The sequence below is a fragment of the Rana temporaria genome, chromosome 1 (assembly GCF_905171775.1).
Source record: "Rana temporaria chromosome 1, aRanTem1.1, whole genome shotgun sequence".
Lineage (NCBI taxonomy): Eukaryota > Metazoa > Chordata > Amphibia > Anura > Ranidae > Rana > Rana temporaria.
The window spans coordinates 74,049,621-74,066,557 of record NC_053489.1 but is presented as its reverse complement, the minus strand read 5'-3'; the positions used below and the strand labels follow the sequence as shown (position 1 = coordinate 74,066,557).

Sequence of the window (16,937 nt, the reverse complement as noted above, 5' to 3'; positions counted from 1 at the left end):
GTGAAATATATATATTTATATTATGAACTTTATTTTTATAAAAAAAAAAAAATATATATACATTTTATTGGTTTTAAATTTTATATTGTGCACATTCTACACTTTTACAAAAAATAAAACCAATAAAATATTTTTAACCACTTCTATACTGGGCCTATTTTGGCACACGCGCCGAAGCGAATGCATTAGTGAGTAGCGCCTGCATATGTAGACGGTATTCAAACCACACATGTGAGGTATCACCGCAATCGAAAGAGAGAGAGCAATAATTCTAGCCCTAAACCTCCTCTAACTCAAAACATGCAACCTGTAGAATTTTTTAAACGTCGCCCATGTAGATTTTAAAGGGTAAAATTTCGTCGCCATTCCACGAGCGGACACAGTTTTGAAGCGTGACATGTTGGTTTTCAATTTGTTTTTATTTGTTTTTATTGAATTTTTTTTAAAAATATAAATATAATTTACATCGCATTATCGATAGGCATACGAAAGGATTCCACAGTTAAAATAGATTCAACATTTCATACACATAAATCACAACAATAAACAATTACACATAACACAACAATATGGGTCAATCCTGTCTCCTCCTGACTCTCTCCTCCACCTTTACCCTCTCCTCCCCGTCTCCCCCACCCCAGGCAGACAAACAAGAGAAAAAAAAAGGGGATGGGGGGGGGATTTTAAGTGCTAGGTGCCCGATTTCTATTTTTAAACTTATAGTGCCTGTGCCCTCCACATTCTATCGTTATGAGGGGACAAGAGTGAGCTCTCGTACCCCATTACCTATATGCCTCTCTCGAAAGAGGGAGAAAAAAAAAATTATAATTTTTAAACCGAGCCCCCTTATTCGCCCAAACTATATTGTGTGACTTCACAGATTTTCCCTCCTTTCCTCCCCCTTCCTTGAACCAGGGAGAGAGGGAAAGAGATAGAATAAAAAAAAGAAACAAGACTTCCTCCCGGGGGAGGGGGCGGAGGGGAGAGTCCCTCGTCCTACCTCCGGCCAAACGGAACAATGTTACCTAAATACTATCTTCACTACAGTGTATCTACAGAAGTAGAGTGGACGTAGTCCAAGATTCTACTTCTCATGTTATTTGGCAGTGGCTGGTTTAGTTCTAGTTCCCAGCTCTCCGTTGGGCACACAGCACCTCGCTCTAGATGTGTCATCAGCTGCTTGTAAATGGTAGAAATTCCATGCATATCTATCCCCATTTGATCAACTAGTTTTTCCCATGCATTCAACCTACCAACCCCCCAAAGGGGTTTTGGGAGGGTGTCTACAAAATGTTGCATCCGTTTGTATCTCCAGGCTTCCCAAGGGGTGGACCCATATCTTTCCCGCAATTCGCTTAATGAACATAGGGCATTCCCCTTCATAACGTCTCTTAATCTCAGGTAGGGAGATGTGGTCCATTTTAAATATAATTTATTATCTTTCCCTGGTGGGAAATAATTATTTCCTGTTAAGGGCATTAGGGGGCTATTATATTGTCCTTGTATATTTTTAATTAGCTTGTCCCACGTTCTCAAAGCTTCTAGCGTAATTGGGGCCGCTTCTTCCAAGGGGTCTCTAAACTGTTTTGGAATCCAAATGATCTGCCCTAACTCCGAATTGCATATTTTTACCTCCAGTTCTACCCAATTCTCTCTCCAAATCTTCCACTATGGTCTGGTCATATAGAAGTGATTCGTCCAGCCTCCAGGATCTTTGTCTATCCGGTATATATTTAAGTTCCAAGCTAACCACAACCGGAGCATGATCCGAGAGGGTGATCGATTTCACTTCTGCCTTTGTTAAACCTTCCAAGAGCTTCTGGTCTAGGAACACGTAATCAATCCTTGAATATGAGGAATGTACCTGGAAGTAATATGTAAAGTCCCTCCCCCTTGGGTGCAGGACTCTCCATGCCTCCACAAGATGTTGCTGATGTCATTTTTGTTTAACAGACCTCAAGTGTTTTCCCTCCGACCGGAGAGAGACAGGCTGGGTATCTAAACTCGGGTCGAAGACGAAATTCAAGTCTCCTCCCATAATCACTTTTCCTTCTCTAAAATGTTCCAATTTATTCAATACATTTTTTAAAAACAGACTAGGGTGGACATTAGGACAGTAAATATTTACTAGTGTATATTCTTTATTAAACAAATATCCCTTTACAAATAGGAACCTTCCCTCGGGATCTGATTCCATTCCTTTTAAGATAAATGGTGCATTCCTATCCCACCGCTACTCCCTTTGATCTCTTATTGGTGGAGTACACGTGAAACCACACCGGGAATGAATACTTAAAATATAGTTTTCTTGCAAGAGACTCATTTGCTGCCAGATCTTTCAATTCCCGCAATATTTGATGGCGTTTCCCCGGGCTATTTTGAAGCGTGACATGTTGGGTATCAATTTACTCGGCGTAACATTATCTTTCACAATATAAGAAAAAAAAAAAAAAAATGGGCCGACTTTACAGGTGTCTTATTTTTTAATTAAAAAGTGTATTTTTTCCCCCAAAAAAAGTGCGCTTGTAAGGCCACTGCGCAAATACGGTGAGACAAAAAGTATTGCAACGACCGCCATTTTATTCTCTAGGGTGTTAGAATAAAAAATATATATAATGTTTGGGGGCTCTAGTTAGAGGGAAGGAGATGGCAGTGAAACACACATTCGAATTGCTGTTTTACTTGTAATGCCAACGGCCACCGCGCAAGATGGCGCACCACAAGATCACAGAAGGAAGCTTAGGCCTGCAGAAGGCCGCAAAGCCGTGGCCTCAATTACCGGCCAGCGCGGGCGTGGCAGGGGCGCACGGAGACACAGGATCCGCGCTGGCCGGTAATTGAGGCCACGGCTTTTTACAGGCCTAAGCTTTCCCGGGTGCCAGGTCGCTATTTCTTGTCGCAATTGCGACCGGATTTTGTCGAGGAGAGAGAGAGAGAGAGAGAGAGAGAGAGAGAGAGAGAGAGAGAGAGAGAGAGAGAGAGAGAGAGAGAGAGAGAGAGAGAGAGAGAGAGAGAGAGAGAGAGAGAGAGAGAGAGAGAGAGAGAGAGAGAGAGAGAGAGAGAGAGAGAGAGAGAGAGAGAGAGAGAGAGAGAATTTATTTAGCAGACACACTAGAAAATAAAATGGCGGATGGCGCAACAATATTGCAAACGCACTTTTTGGGGTAAATAGATACCCAACATGTCACGCTTTAAAATTGCGCACACTCATAGAATGGCACCAAACTTCGGTACTTAAAATCTCCATAGGCGACGCTTTAATTTTAATTTTTTTACACGTTACCAGTTTAAAGTTAGAGGGGTCTAGTGCTAGAATTGTTGCTCGCGCTCTAATGCACATGGTCATACCTCACATGTGTGATTTGCACAGCGTTTACATATGTGGGTGGGACTTGCGTGTGTGTTCGCTTCTTAGCGCGAACAACCGGGGACAGGGGCGGTTTACATTTTTAACTTTTTTTTTTACATTTTAAACATCTCTTGTAATAGGAATTGTTTGTGACAGGTCTCCTTTATGGAGAGATGTGGGGGGGGTCAAGAAGACCCTACATCTAAAATGTACATTTAAAAAAAAAAAAAAAATTGCCTTTAGTGTTCCTTTAAAAATTAGGCGCATTTAACAAAGCGAGATTTTGTTAATTTTGCTATGTTTGGCCCATTTTCCTCTCTTTTTAGATAAGTAAATATTATGCTAGAATGAATCTGCCAGATCAGACCATGTGAATTATTTTATCACCTAGGACAGGCCCTGGCCCTTTCTGAATATCCACCGTTGGTAGACAAGGGAATATTTTAGTTTAAAAAAAAAAAATCCATTTAATGCCAAATATTGATTCACAAAAAATGTAATATGTAAAGTGAAGCTGTAGCAAGGCTTTGGGCATTTAACCATTTACAAGCAGTAAACATGCTTTAAAATCTGCCCCTGTAGCTGCAGATACTTTGCATTAATTCATCAGCAGAGTTCACAGTAACTGAGCCCCCTCCCTTAGCAGCAACCCCAGCTTTCAGCCTTTCAATATTTAATGTAAGCAAATTGATCTAAAAGATGGGAACAGAGGGCCAGATTCACGTAGAATCGCGGCGGCGTAACGTATCCTAGATACGTTACACCGCCGCAATTTTTCATCGCAAGTGCCTGATTCACCAAGCACTTGCGCAAGGCGGGCCAATTCAAATGGGCGTGTGCCATTTAAATTAGGCGCGCTCCCGCGCCGGACCTACCGCGCATGCTCCGTTTCCGAACTCCCGCCGTGCTTTGCGCAAAGTGACGTAATTTTTTTTGACCGGCGACGCGCGTAGCGTAATTCCGTATTCCCGGACGGCTTACGCAAACAACGTTATTTTTTAAATTTCGACGCGGGAACGACGGCCATACTTTATACAGCAATACGATTGCTGTGTAAAGTTAAGGCACCAAAAAAACGACAAACTAGACTAGCGGCGACGTAGAGAATGCGAAAAACCGTCGTGGATCGCCGTAACTCCTAATTTGCATACCCAACGCTGGTTTACGACGCGAACTCCCCCCAGCGGCGGCCGCGGTATTGCATCTTAAGATCCGACAGTGTAAAACAATTACACATGTCGGATCTTATGGCTATCTATGCGTAACTGATTCTATGAATCAGTCGCATAGATAGAACAACAGATACGACGGCGTATCAGTAGATACACCGTCGTATCTGCTCTGTGAATCTGGCCCAGAGTGTCTAAGGTAGATTCGGAGGACTTCCCAGCTTCTTTTGTGAATTCTGAAGATGAATTGCTCCACAGTGCTAGTTACAGGGGTCAGTGAGGACTTATTTCAAAGCTCATTTACTGTAGGTTTTAAATATGTAATACTTGAATGCCAACAGCCTAGCTCCCGATTAGCTTAAAAGTCTGAATCTGTACAGGCAGGGATTCAATCCTTCCACTGTACTTAAGGGCCCTTTCGCACAGTTCTGTAGCAAAATCACCATATATTTTTACCACGATTAGTGTCGAGTTTCAGATGCGTTTCCTTTGTGTTTTTGGGTTGCCTGCACCTGTGAAAAATGGGCATGTGGTTAAAAAACGCAAATCGTGGTGCATTTTCCCCTGCAATTTACATTCATTTCAATGGGAAGCTGTGTTTTTGGAGAGGTTTTTAAAACAGCACCAAAGATGCAGCGTGCACAACGTTTCAAAAACACACCACCCCAATAATGCAGTGGTGTGAAGAGTCCCATTGGATTTAAAAGGAAACATTTTTCTTGCAAAGTAAAAATGCAGGAAATCCTCAGTGTGAAAGGGCCCTAACTGTAAGTGGCGTCACAGTCACTACCCTGGTTGCACTGTGAGGCAGAATATGTAGTTGTCAAAACTGAATGGAGAGAAATACAAATTCTCTGCCAGGTAAATCTGCCCTCACATATGTACCGTATTTATCGGCGTATAACACACACCCTAACTTTAAGAGGAAAATTTCAGAAAAAGAAGGTTCCATAACCCCCTGCGTATAACACGCAGCCACAGTTTACCCTCTATTTTCAGGGGAAAAAAGTGAGTGTTATACGCCAATAAATACAGTGGGCCAGATTCACAGAAGAGATACGCCGGAGTATCTACTGATACTCCGGCGTATTTTCAAATTTGCCGCGACGTATCTTAATTTGTGATTCACAAACAAGATACGACGGCTTTTGGCCAAGATCCGACAGGCTTACGGCTACGTACGCCTTTGGATCTTAGGCTGCAATACTTCGGCCGCCGCTGAGTGGAGTTTGCGTAGTTTTCCAGCGTCGGGTATGCAAAGGAGCTTTTACGGCGATCCAAAGGTTTTCGCGTTCGTTACGTCGTCGCTAGTAATTTTTTCCCGTCACAAAGTTAAGCATGCTTTTACATGCCTTAACTTTAGACGAGCCATGTTAAAGTATGGCCATCGTTCCCGCGTCGAATTTCTAATTTTTTTTTTTTTTTGCGTAAGACGCCCGGGAATACGAAAGTACGTTACGCACGTCGCCGTTCAAAAAAAATTACGTCACTTCGCGCAAAGCACGGCGGGAATTTCAAAACGGAGCATGCGCAGTACGTCCGGCGTGGGAGCGCGCCTAATTTAAATGGTACAAGCCCCATTTGAATAAGGCGGGCTTGCGCCGGACGTCTTTACGTTACTCCACCGCAAGTTCATACTCAAGTGCTTTGTGAATCAGGCACTTACAAGGAAAACTTGCGGCGGTGTAACTTAAAGACGATACGTTACGCCGCGGCAGTTCTTTCTGAATCTGGCCCAGTATATCATTTGTGTATGTAATAGTTTGAATTCAGGTTTAACATAATGATTTTAACATTCTGGTGGTTAGGTGTTCAGTGACCTCAAATTTTACACAGAACAGGACATTAGCAGCCTGCCAGTTTAATTTTAACAAACATATATTCACGTATTTTTTTTGGAAAGGATTACTGTATAAAGAAATGTCCAGATTAGATGATACATTTCAGAACACCATGTAACTGCTTTTCATCTTTCATAAAAAAAAATATGTTGGCAAAAGTGTAAACAACAATAATAGAACCCTAGAGCAATTATATGTCAATCACTAAAACAAACATATTATTCATGTGTGACACCTACCATATTCGGAATTAGAGATACAAACTAATACATCTTACTGATATTACTCTGTGTTCTTTAATATGACTTTCTCTTTTGTGGAAAGATAAAAATCCCAGTGAAGCAAACAGCTGATGCTGCAAGTAAAATGCAAAGCTCTCGATTTTCACCCCAAAGTTCTCCTTGGTCCCCATGCTATGGACAGTTGTGTCTTATAATCTCAGCCTTTGCTTCCTCCAGAACCCATTACATTTCATGATCTAACCACATGGGTAGCTTGCATCTGGTGTAAAGCAAATTCACTCTAATGCCACCTGGATCTTCCTATTGACAATAAAAGACAATAACATGGAAATAAGGTGGAAAAGTATAAATTGGGAAAAGGCAAGCGCTTTACTGCTGAAGACTCTTCTGCAAAAAATTACACTTACCTGCCTGTTTACAATTCCCTGTGGAATATACATGCTCAGCTTGTATTCTGGCACACTGTCTGTATGTTGGGGTGACTGCACCCCTGTGCATACCAAACACCAAAACCCAGAGAGAAGAGGTCTGCGCCAATGAGGGCCTCACGGGCGTCGGAACTATAGGAAGTATTTTTGCCTTTAGTTACGTTTTAAGTTCCATCAGCTCACAGAAGTATTTGTCTTTGTGTAGAATGAAAATGTGTTCTGATGTATAGGATTCAGTCCCAATATCTTCTGATTACAGAAGGTCAAATAGGTCAAAAATAGGCCCAAGCCCCAGAAAGGGCTTCTATAGTTGTAGCCATTAGGCTCGACCGCCGATAGGTAGACCACAAAGCCGCCCCGCGTTGCAGAGTCCACCGACTCGGTCCTTGCTATAGGGTGGCGCATTTATGCTCTCACCCAATTCCAGGCTACAGAGGCAGTCCCTATCCCTTGCATATGTGCAGCTGCCGGGTGGGGAAAGCCTCCCAAATAGCTCAGGCTCCTCTTAGAACACACCTGAGCACTCTGCGCCCCTCGCCACCGACTCTCCTCAGGGTCACTGCACCTTCCCTGTGCCACTCTGCATATAAAACTTCTTTAAACTCCAGCCCTACTGACACCCCCAATACCATACCCTCCTGCCACTCCAGCCCTCCTGACCCCACCCCCCAAATACCATACCCTCCTGACACCCCAGCCCTTCTGATCCCCCCACCCCCCAATACCTTTACCCTGACACCCAAGCCCTCCTGATTCCCCCCCAAAAAAACCTTACCCTCCCGACACCCCAGCGCTCCTAATCCCCCCCCCCATACCATATGCTCCTGACACCCCAGCCCTTCTTATCCCCTCCGAATAAGAATCCTCCTGACACCCTAGCCCTCTTGTCCCCCCAATGCCATGATCTCAAGCATCCCTGGTGGTATATACAGAAAATAGAGAGAGTGTGAATCTCCCTACCGTGGGAAGAGGTAGCAATAAAAAAAAAAAAAACAACAGGTCTAATCTACCGCCACTCTCCAAAAAAAAAAAAAAAAGAAGAGAAGGTTTTGCTTTTAGCTATAAACAAAAAAACTAACCGGACAAACAGACCACCTGTGTGAAAGGGCCTTATAAATCAGCCTAATTACCTCTTATTTGCCTATGTAGAGCAGCGGGAGAGGCTGAGATTCCCCTGCGACATCAGCTGGCCAGCAGAGGGATGTCACGTGACCTCACAGTAGCAATGTGGGAGAAGGTATTTAGCCTTGTCATTTAAAAACAAACACACACTGTAGTCAATAACTGCATAATCCAAAAGGGACACAAGTATTTTTGCTGCATATTGCAGTGGAAGAGCGGCAGGGAGATTGTCTCTCATGCTGACAGCCAGGGAGGGAAGGGGAGAGAGCGGGACAACAGAGGCAAGTTAACCGACCACGGTATCATGGATCAGCGGCCATGATTACCGTGGTCAGGAGGGACACAGGAACAACCAGGTAAAATAACAAGCACCAGTTCCTGGCAGAAGGAACAAAGAAATAATACAAGTGCTGGCCTTTTCTTAAAAAAGTATGGAGGACTAAACAACTGACAAAAATTCAGATTTGAATCATGAAGTTTTCTCTCATACACAAAATGAAAGTGAACAAAGTGGGAGGTAGCATGAATGACAGCTTGATTACACAGCCATATCGGCAAACCTCCATAACCCTTCTCCGAGTTCATCCATTCTTACACAATGAAGTATGATACCGTGTGGACCAACAATGGGGGGGGGGGGATACATTTTTATTTTTTTGCCGTTGTATTTTGAACATTCCAGGTTTCAGAAAGGTCACAACACAACAACACTATAAAACAAAACATTTTTTCTTACACGTAATTATAAAATATCATTTAAGACGAGGCATAATGCAGCCATTAGAGATTCACAGTCCATTTGGAAGTCATCAGCAATTTGGCAAAATCCACATTTTTTACTGATTTGAGTTCTTGTCACGCTGGAACAATCTTTCTTAAAGTGGAGTTCCACCTAAAAATGGAACTTCCGCTTAACCCCACTCCTCGCCCCCTTACATGCCACATTTGGCATGTAATTTTTTTTTTGGGGGGGGGGGGGGGGGGGGGGGAGTGGGGGCTTCAGGAGAAGGGGACTTCCTGTCCCACTTCCTCCTTCCGCCAAGGGGCTGGAAAGGCGATTAGCATGCGCAGTGGGTGCCCGGCCGTGAAGCCGAAAGCTGCCGGGTGCCCACACTGAGAATGAAGACGCCGGCCGGCGAGGGGGGGCGAGGAGCGGACCCCCGGCGGGCGCGTCGCTGGAGCAGGTAAGTGTCTGTTTATTAAAAGCCAGCAGCTACACTTTTTGTAGCTGCTGACTTTTATTAAACTTAAAAAATGGGTGGAAAACCCCTTTAAATGTTACAGATTCATGTCAAGTGTGCTTTTCAGGTACACACCCTCCTTGTCACTGCTGAAAATTATTTGTCCCTAATAGTCGTGTGTGTGTGTGTGTGTGTAATAAATATATCACACAGCGGGTAAAATACGTATTAAACGCGTCACCATATTTCGAGGTAAATATATTTCTAAAGGTGCTATGGACATGAAATTGTAACCACAGGTCGGTAACCATCAATGCATTCCATCCATACAAGGAAACCAAAACACGTTCAGAAATTAGGTTGTGTGCAATCAAATGTACAGACAAACTATTGAACACATGAAGAAAGGGAGGTGCAATAAGGCATAGAAAGCCAAGACACCAGCCTAAATCTATGAGTAATTAGAAAGGTCTCTCTCAAGATCTTTGTAGCCTTATTGTTGCAAAACATACTGATGGCATTGGTTACAGAAGGATTTCTGAATGTTCCAGTGAGCACTGTTGGGGCCATAATCTGGAAGTGGAAAAAACATAATTTCACCATAAACCAACCATGACCAAGTGCTCCTCGCAAGATTTCTGACAGAGGAGTAAAAAAGGATATCAAAAGAGTTGTCCAAGAGCCAAGGACCACTTGGCTTCAGATAGACCTGAAATTAGCAGGTACAATTGTTTCAAAGAAAACAATAAGTAATGCACTCAAGCGCCATGTCCTGTATTTACGCTCACCGTGCAAGGCTCCAATGCTGAAGAAAAAGCATGTTGAAGCTTGTTTAAAAAGTTTGCTGCACAACATTTAGACAAGCCTGTGAAATATTGGGAGAATATAGTCTGGTCAGATGAGACCGAAATTTAACTCTTTGGATCCCATAATACACACCATGTTTGGAGGTCAAATGGCACTGCACATCACCCCAAAATCACTCCCATACCAACAATGAAGTTTGGAGGTGGGAACATCATGGTGTGGGACTGTTTTTCAGCGTACGGTACTGCCAAACTTCATGTCATTGAAGGAAAGATGAATGGAAAAATGTACCAAGACATTATTGATAAAAAAAGAATCTGCTGCCATCTACCAGGATGATGAAGATGAAACGAAGGTGGACATTGATCCCAAACAGGTGTCTTGAAGCCGTCATTACCAACATAGGATTTTGTACAAAGTATTAAATACATTTCATTTCAGTTAGCGTGTTCAATACTTGTTCCCCGTCATTACATTTTATTACACAGAACTTCATTTCTGAACTTATTTGTTTTGCTTTATTTGTATATATAGATTGCTTGGGTTGTTACTGACATGTGGTGAAAATTGCATATCAATAGCACCTTTAGAATTATATTTGTCTAGAAAAATGGTGACGCGTTTAATACTTATTTTACCCGCTGCAAGTAAATGCATTTTAATCTTGTGTGTAGACTAGCCAGACTAAAAACAGGCCTTCAATCTAAAATAAAAGTACTGCTCACCCCCCTTCCCACCCGAGACGTTTATTTTTACACAGGGAGCAGGTACCTTTTTTTTTTTCACTGGCACCCACTCCCCTTTCCTCAATTCTTGTCTAGGTTTTTGCACCGGAACACCCAACACACACACACACACACACACACACACACACACACACACACACACACACTGATCAGCACTCACAGCCATTGGCTGCAAGCGCTGATTGGATGGTCAGATGCCTATTTGACAAAAGCCAGCTTCCGTTGGACAGGCAGCTGTACACACTGACCAAAATGTCAGCCGGATCGCGTGTACCCCAGTTTAAAGAGGAACTGGGGTCTGCTCACATAAATTTGTAATAAAAACATCTTTGCCATTCTGAAGCTTCCCTCCAACCACTTTGCATATTATTTTATATATACAGTATGATTCTGTACTTACCAAATATGCTGCAGAGCCTTCCTCCTGGCAGCAGCACTGCCTCCTATTGAAGTATTCCCCTCTGTGTGCGATTTATAAAAATAAATGCTGCAAATACCTCATTTCACTGCCATGACTGGCCAGCTTTCTCCTTTCCCCCTCTGATAGATGCAGTGGGTAGGGCTGATTTTCCTCTGTTGATATCAGTCTGGGAGGGGGGGGAGAAGAGAGCCGGCTGGTCATGTGACCGCAATCCAGTCTCTTAAGTGGAGCATTTATAAATCAATCACAGAGGGGAATACTGCAATAGAAGGCAGTGCTGATGGTGTATACAGGTTAGGGTTATGAGAGCAGCAGGAGGGGAGGGGGGGGGGATTACTACTCTTTGTATCACTTGCCCCTCCATTTAGATTGGAAGCATGAGTAGGGCCCTCCTAACCCCCACTGCATTAACAGAAGTAGGAGTATGAATTGAGGTTTTTTTCAGAATCATTCTTATCTACCTGGATCCCCCACCGGCTCTAACAAAGAGAGTCGAGCAAACACCAGTCAGTCACTGGCTCTCTGCTCTGCCCCACCCCCGCTCACTGGGGCGCTGTGCTGTGGAGGGGGTGGGAGAGGTTGTCTCAGGCTCTCAGCAGCTCGCTGATAGGCCAAGCCGGGTGCCAGTGCAGGCATTTGGGTGTATCCCGACCATATGGTTGCCATCTTTACCCAAGTCTGTACCGGCTCTGCGAGTTCAGCTGAAAACGGGTCACAGGAGTGCAGGACAAACTTCACTCCTGTGATCCACCGGAGAGGGACAGCCAAACAAGCTTAGGCTGCATTTTTCCTTTCACCACTTCCTTACCGGGCCTATTCTGGCACTCCATGCAAAAATCATAATTTTTTTGCTCAAAATTACTCGGGAACCCCCAAACACTACATATGTTTTTTTTAGCAGACACCCTATGGAATAAAATGGCGGTCATTGCAACTTTTTGTCTTACGCGGTATTTGCGCAATCATTTTTCAAACGCTTTTTTTTTTTTTAAACGGTTTCATGAATTAAAACAAACATTAAAGTTAGCCTAATATTTTTGCATAATGTGAAAGATGAAGTTACGCCGAGTAAATAGATACCTAAGATGTCACCCTTCAAATATGCACACGCTCGTGGAATGGCGCCAAACTTCTGTACTTAAAAATCCTCACTGGCGACACTTTAAATCGTTTTACTGGTTACATCTTTTGAGTTACAAAGGCGGTCTAGGGCTAGAATTGTTGCTCTCGCTCTAACGTTCGCGGCAATACCCGACGTGTGGTCTGAACATAGTTTTCATTTGTGGGTGGGACTTACGTATGTGTTTGCTTCTGCGTGCGAGCTACCGGGGGACAGGGGCACTTTAAAAAAAATATATATTATTTTTTAATTGTTAGTTTTACTTTGACACACATATATATATATACATACACACACACACACACACACACACACACACACACACACACACACACACACATATATATTTTATATAAAAAAAAAATGTGATCACTTTTATTTCCTATTACAAGGAATGTAAAGATCCCTTGTAATAGGAATAAGCATGACAGGTCCTCTTTACAGTGAGATATGGGGTCAATAAGACCCCATATCTCACCTCTAGGCTGGGAAGCCTGAAATACCAAAAACAAAAAAAAACGATCCTGGCTTCCCAGCCAAGACGGCGCCTTTTTTTGAATGCAGAGGCCAGGTGTGACGTCATAATATCGCACCCGGCCTCCGACGATCATACATAGAGACTCCGGCGACCATATGGTCCACCAGAAATCAGAATCCGGGGCCGGCGGATCCTGTCACCAACTCACCGATCACACGGGTGAGCCGGTAGGAGCACTGGAGGGCAGCGGGAGGCGCCCAAGAACAATTAAGCGGTGGAACAGCCGCTATGATCGTTCTTACGGTGTGCAGAATCACCGGCTCTAAAACACGAATGATGTCTGTAGCTGAAGGCATCATTCAGATATCCCCGCTTAAAGTGAAGGACGTCCATCAGCAGAAGTTGGCTGTTTATCACTGTGAATCGTACAATAGCAAGGGCCTGGAAGAAGCCCTCTGTATCATTTGTTGGCATCTTATCGACTTATGATTAATGAGAATATTCTAGTCTAGTATTCTCCATGACTTCCTCAAGGTTTGGGGCTCGTGGTGGTCCTATGCTCTTCCCACTTTGCATCCGACCAGCCTAGGCATCGCTAATTGACCTCCTCTACCCTCCCGATCTGGGGGTACCCTTTTCCTATTCTGCACCTCTTCTTCTCCTCTGTTTTTCCTTCTCATCTCATGTGTTTTTCTTTCGCCATCTGGCCCTCTCTCCCCCCCCCCCCCCTACCTGTGGGGGCAGTGCACTGACTGGAGGAGGAGAGAGAGAGAGATCGCTGTTCCTAATCACTAGAAACAGCAGATCTGTCTATCCTCTCCTGACAGAACAGGGATCTGTCTGTTTACATTGACAGATCCCCGTTCTGTGTCTCTCAGGTACGATTGCAGTTGGCCAGTAAGGATGAGCTCCGGCGTGTTTACATAGAACACGTGCAGAGCCCGCCAGGAAGTGTGCACGGCGCTGCGCTAATCACAGCCAGGGAGACATTTCACGATCCCTGCAGCCGAGCATCGGGACAATGTCTCCCTGGCTGTGATTAGCACAGCACCGTGCACACTTCCTGGCGGGCTCTGCATGTGTTCTATGTGAACACGCCGGAGCTCATCCTTAGTGGCCAGCGGACATCGCGACAGCCGACAACGCTCCGGCGCCGCGCCCCCTAGTGGTCTTAAAGCTGAAGTGACGTTTTGTCGCCATCTTGCTACACCCCACACTCCTCCACAGTAAGGATAGACTGAGAAGGGGGAAGCGGACATCTTGTTACACCCACCGGAGTTTTGCATTTTACACTTATTTTTAACAGTAGACTGAGGTTATATAGTGAAACACAGTACTTGGAACTCTGTGTAAATGTTTAGATGTTTTAAAAGCAGCGAACTTCTATCCTATTATCAAACCTGTGATATCAGCAGGCTTTCCGCTACTTTTAAAATTGAACATCTAAACCAGGGGTGGCAAACACAAGGCCCACGGGCCCAATCCGGCCCGCGGGCCGAGACCTTGCCATGTGGCCCACGCAACGGGCCGTCCGTTGTCACTAGTGATGCAACGGATCGTGACCGATCCGTGATCCGCGGAGCGCACCGCTGCCATTGGCCTTAGGAAAGGCCGCGGCCTAGCTCCAGAGCGGTCGGCCATCTTGGTACACCCGGCTCCTATGATGGACGTCCCGGAGATCCAATCACAGGACCGCGGGACGTGTGACGTCCATCATAGGCGCCGCAGACTCCAGAAGGCGGCAATTACAAGCCTCCTCGACACCATGCACTAGGGAGCAGAATATGACAACACTAGTGCATGGGCGGGCGGCTCTCCTCTCCTCCTTTCTGGCTGGCTGGATGCTGTGACACATGATGTCAGGTAGGTCCATGTTACATGTATGTCAGGTAGGTCCATGTATGTCAGGTAGGTGAGGTCAGTGTATGTCAGGTAGGTGAAGTAATTGTGTATGTCAGGTAGGTCCATGTATGTCAGGTAGCCCATCCCATCCTATCCCACCCCACCATACCCCATCCCATCTCATCCTATCCTACCCCACCCCCACCCTATACCACCCCACCCTGTCCCCATCCCATCTTACGGCACCCCATCCCATTCCACCCCACCCCATCTCATCCTACCCCACCCCATCCCATCCCAGGGTGGATGGAAGGAGAGTGGAGGGTGCAGAGGTCAGATATTGCACACGGTCCATAGCATACTCCTGTATCCTGCATTTCGTACGCAGCAAACTCCTGAATCCTGCGCTCTATAAAACCAGTAATAAACAAATGCAGTGACAATTATTTATGATAATAGTGGACACGTAGTCTTACAGATACAACCGGCCCTTTGAGGGCAACCATACTGCTAATGCGGCCCCCGATGAAATTGAGTTTGCCACCCCTGATCTAAACAGCCAGGCGGAGTTCTAAGTACTGTATGTCACTATATAAACTCACTTTACTGTTAAAAATAAGTATAAAATACTAAACTCCGGTGGGTGGAACAAGATGTCCACTTGCCCTCTTCTCAATGTATCCTTACTATGGAGGAGCGCGGGGTGTAGCAAGATGGCGGCAACGAAAACGTCACTTCCGTTACACATTCTGACGGGTCGCCTGATCTGACAAAACACTTGCACATCTATAGACTGGTAATGTGCAATATATGACATGTCTGTCCTTGGGTGACCTTTATTGGTAAATAGATGAAGTAGCAGTAGGTTAGAAGTGCCCTTTTTATTCACGGTTTTGTGTGTTTGCTTTTTATGTCTAACGCAGATATTGTCAATGTTTGGAAACTGCTGACAGGTGTGATCTTTATATAAGAGGGGGCGTGTCCTCTGTCATAGTTGCCACCCCCCCTGGCAGGTGTTGTGTACCTGGAGCAAAGCATACATGGGGATGTATTATCTGGGCCCAGCAAAACAGGTGAAGGGGCAGAGGACTCAGAGTCCATGACATACTATGGCAAACAGAGGAGGTAAAGGAAATCTTATACAGCCACCTGTTGTGAAACTACAAGTCCCATGGTGCACTGCAAGACTGACATCCCCAGCATGACAACCAGAGGGTTGATGGGATTTGTAGTCCCAGCACAGGGGGGGGGGGGTCTGACACCACAGCCACCCCTTCTCCAGTGTACACCATGGAGTTTCCATCATCTCTTCCTATGGGAAGGTGGGTGCTGTCAGGGTGACCCCAAACAGAAGAATCAGACTGACGTCCCTTGCTGCATGCTTCCACCACACTGACAGGACAGCCAGGTGTCCCAGAGCCCCGCCCCCTCCCCATGTCCCCGGACACTCCGCAATGACAACAAGCCCGGTCCTTCCTCACACACACCGCCATAGACCGGGGCGGACGGGTCACACTGCACTCACTATGAGACCTTCTCCCTCCCCCGAAAATCCCGCTACCTGTTTGGGTTCAGCAGTACCGCCGCCGCTCTCCTCACAGACAACATTTGCCGGAGCGCCGGTGACATTGAGGACGCCATGTTTCCTGAGACTATGGCACCCGCCGAGGGACAAACTACGGAGGAGCGCGATGGCGTCACCACAGGCACGCCCCCCGCCAGCTGATTGGCGAGGAAGTCTGCTGCTGTGTGTGTGGGCTGGCACAGAGTGTTCACTAGTATGAAGGGTTATGAGAGAGAACATCCAATGACATTCCCAGCATCACAAAGAACACCCAATGACATTCCCAGGATGAGGGAGAACATCCAATGACATTCCCAGGATCACAGAGAACATCCAATGGCATTCCCAGGATCACAGAGAACATCCAATGACATTCCCAGGATCACAAAGAACATCCAATGACATTCCCAGGATGAGGGAGAACATCCAATGACATTCCCAGGATCACAGAGAACATCCAATGACATTCACAGGATGAGGGAGAACATCCAATGATATTCCTCAGGATGAGGGAACATATCCAATGATATTCCTCAGGATGAGAGAGAACATCCAATGATATTCCTCAGGATGAGAGAGAACATCCAATGATATTCCTCAGGATGAGGGAGAACATCCAATGACCTT

At 45.2% G+C, this 16,937-nt stretch overlaps 1 protein-coding gene across 1 annotated transcript in view; it reads right to left on the bottom strand.

The window, feature by feature from the left end:
• Positions 1-16,434, bottom strand: part of NDUFS4 (NADH:ubiquinone oxidoreductase subunit S4) — a 195,196-nt gene extending 178,762 nt beyond the window's left edge. Inside the window, exon 1 of the mRNA XM_040339344.1 lies at positions 16,308-16,434. Within this exon, the coding sequence (XP_040195278.1) occupies positions 16,308-16,387 (80 nt within the window). The 5' untranslated portion in view covers positions 16,388-16,434. The remainder of the gene's footprint in view (positions 1-16,307) is intronic.
• Between the last annotated feature and the right edge of the window lie 503 nt (positions 16,435-16,937).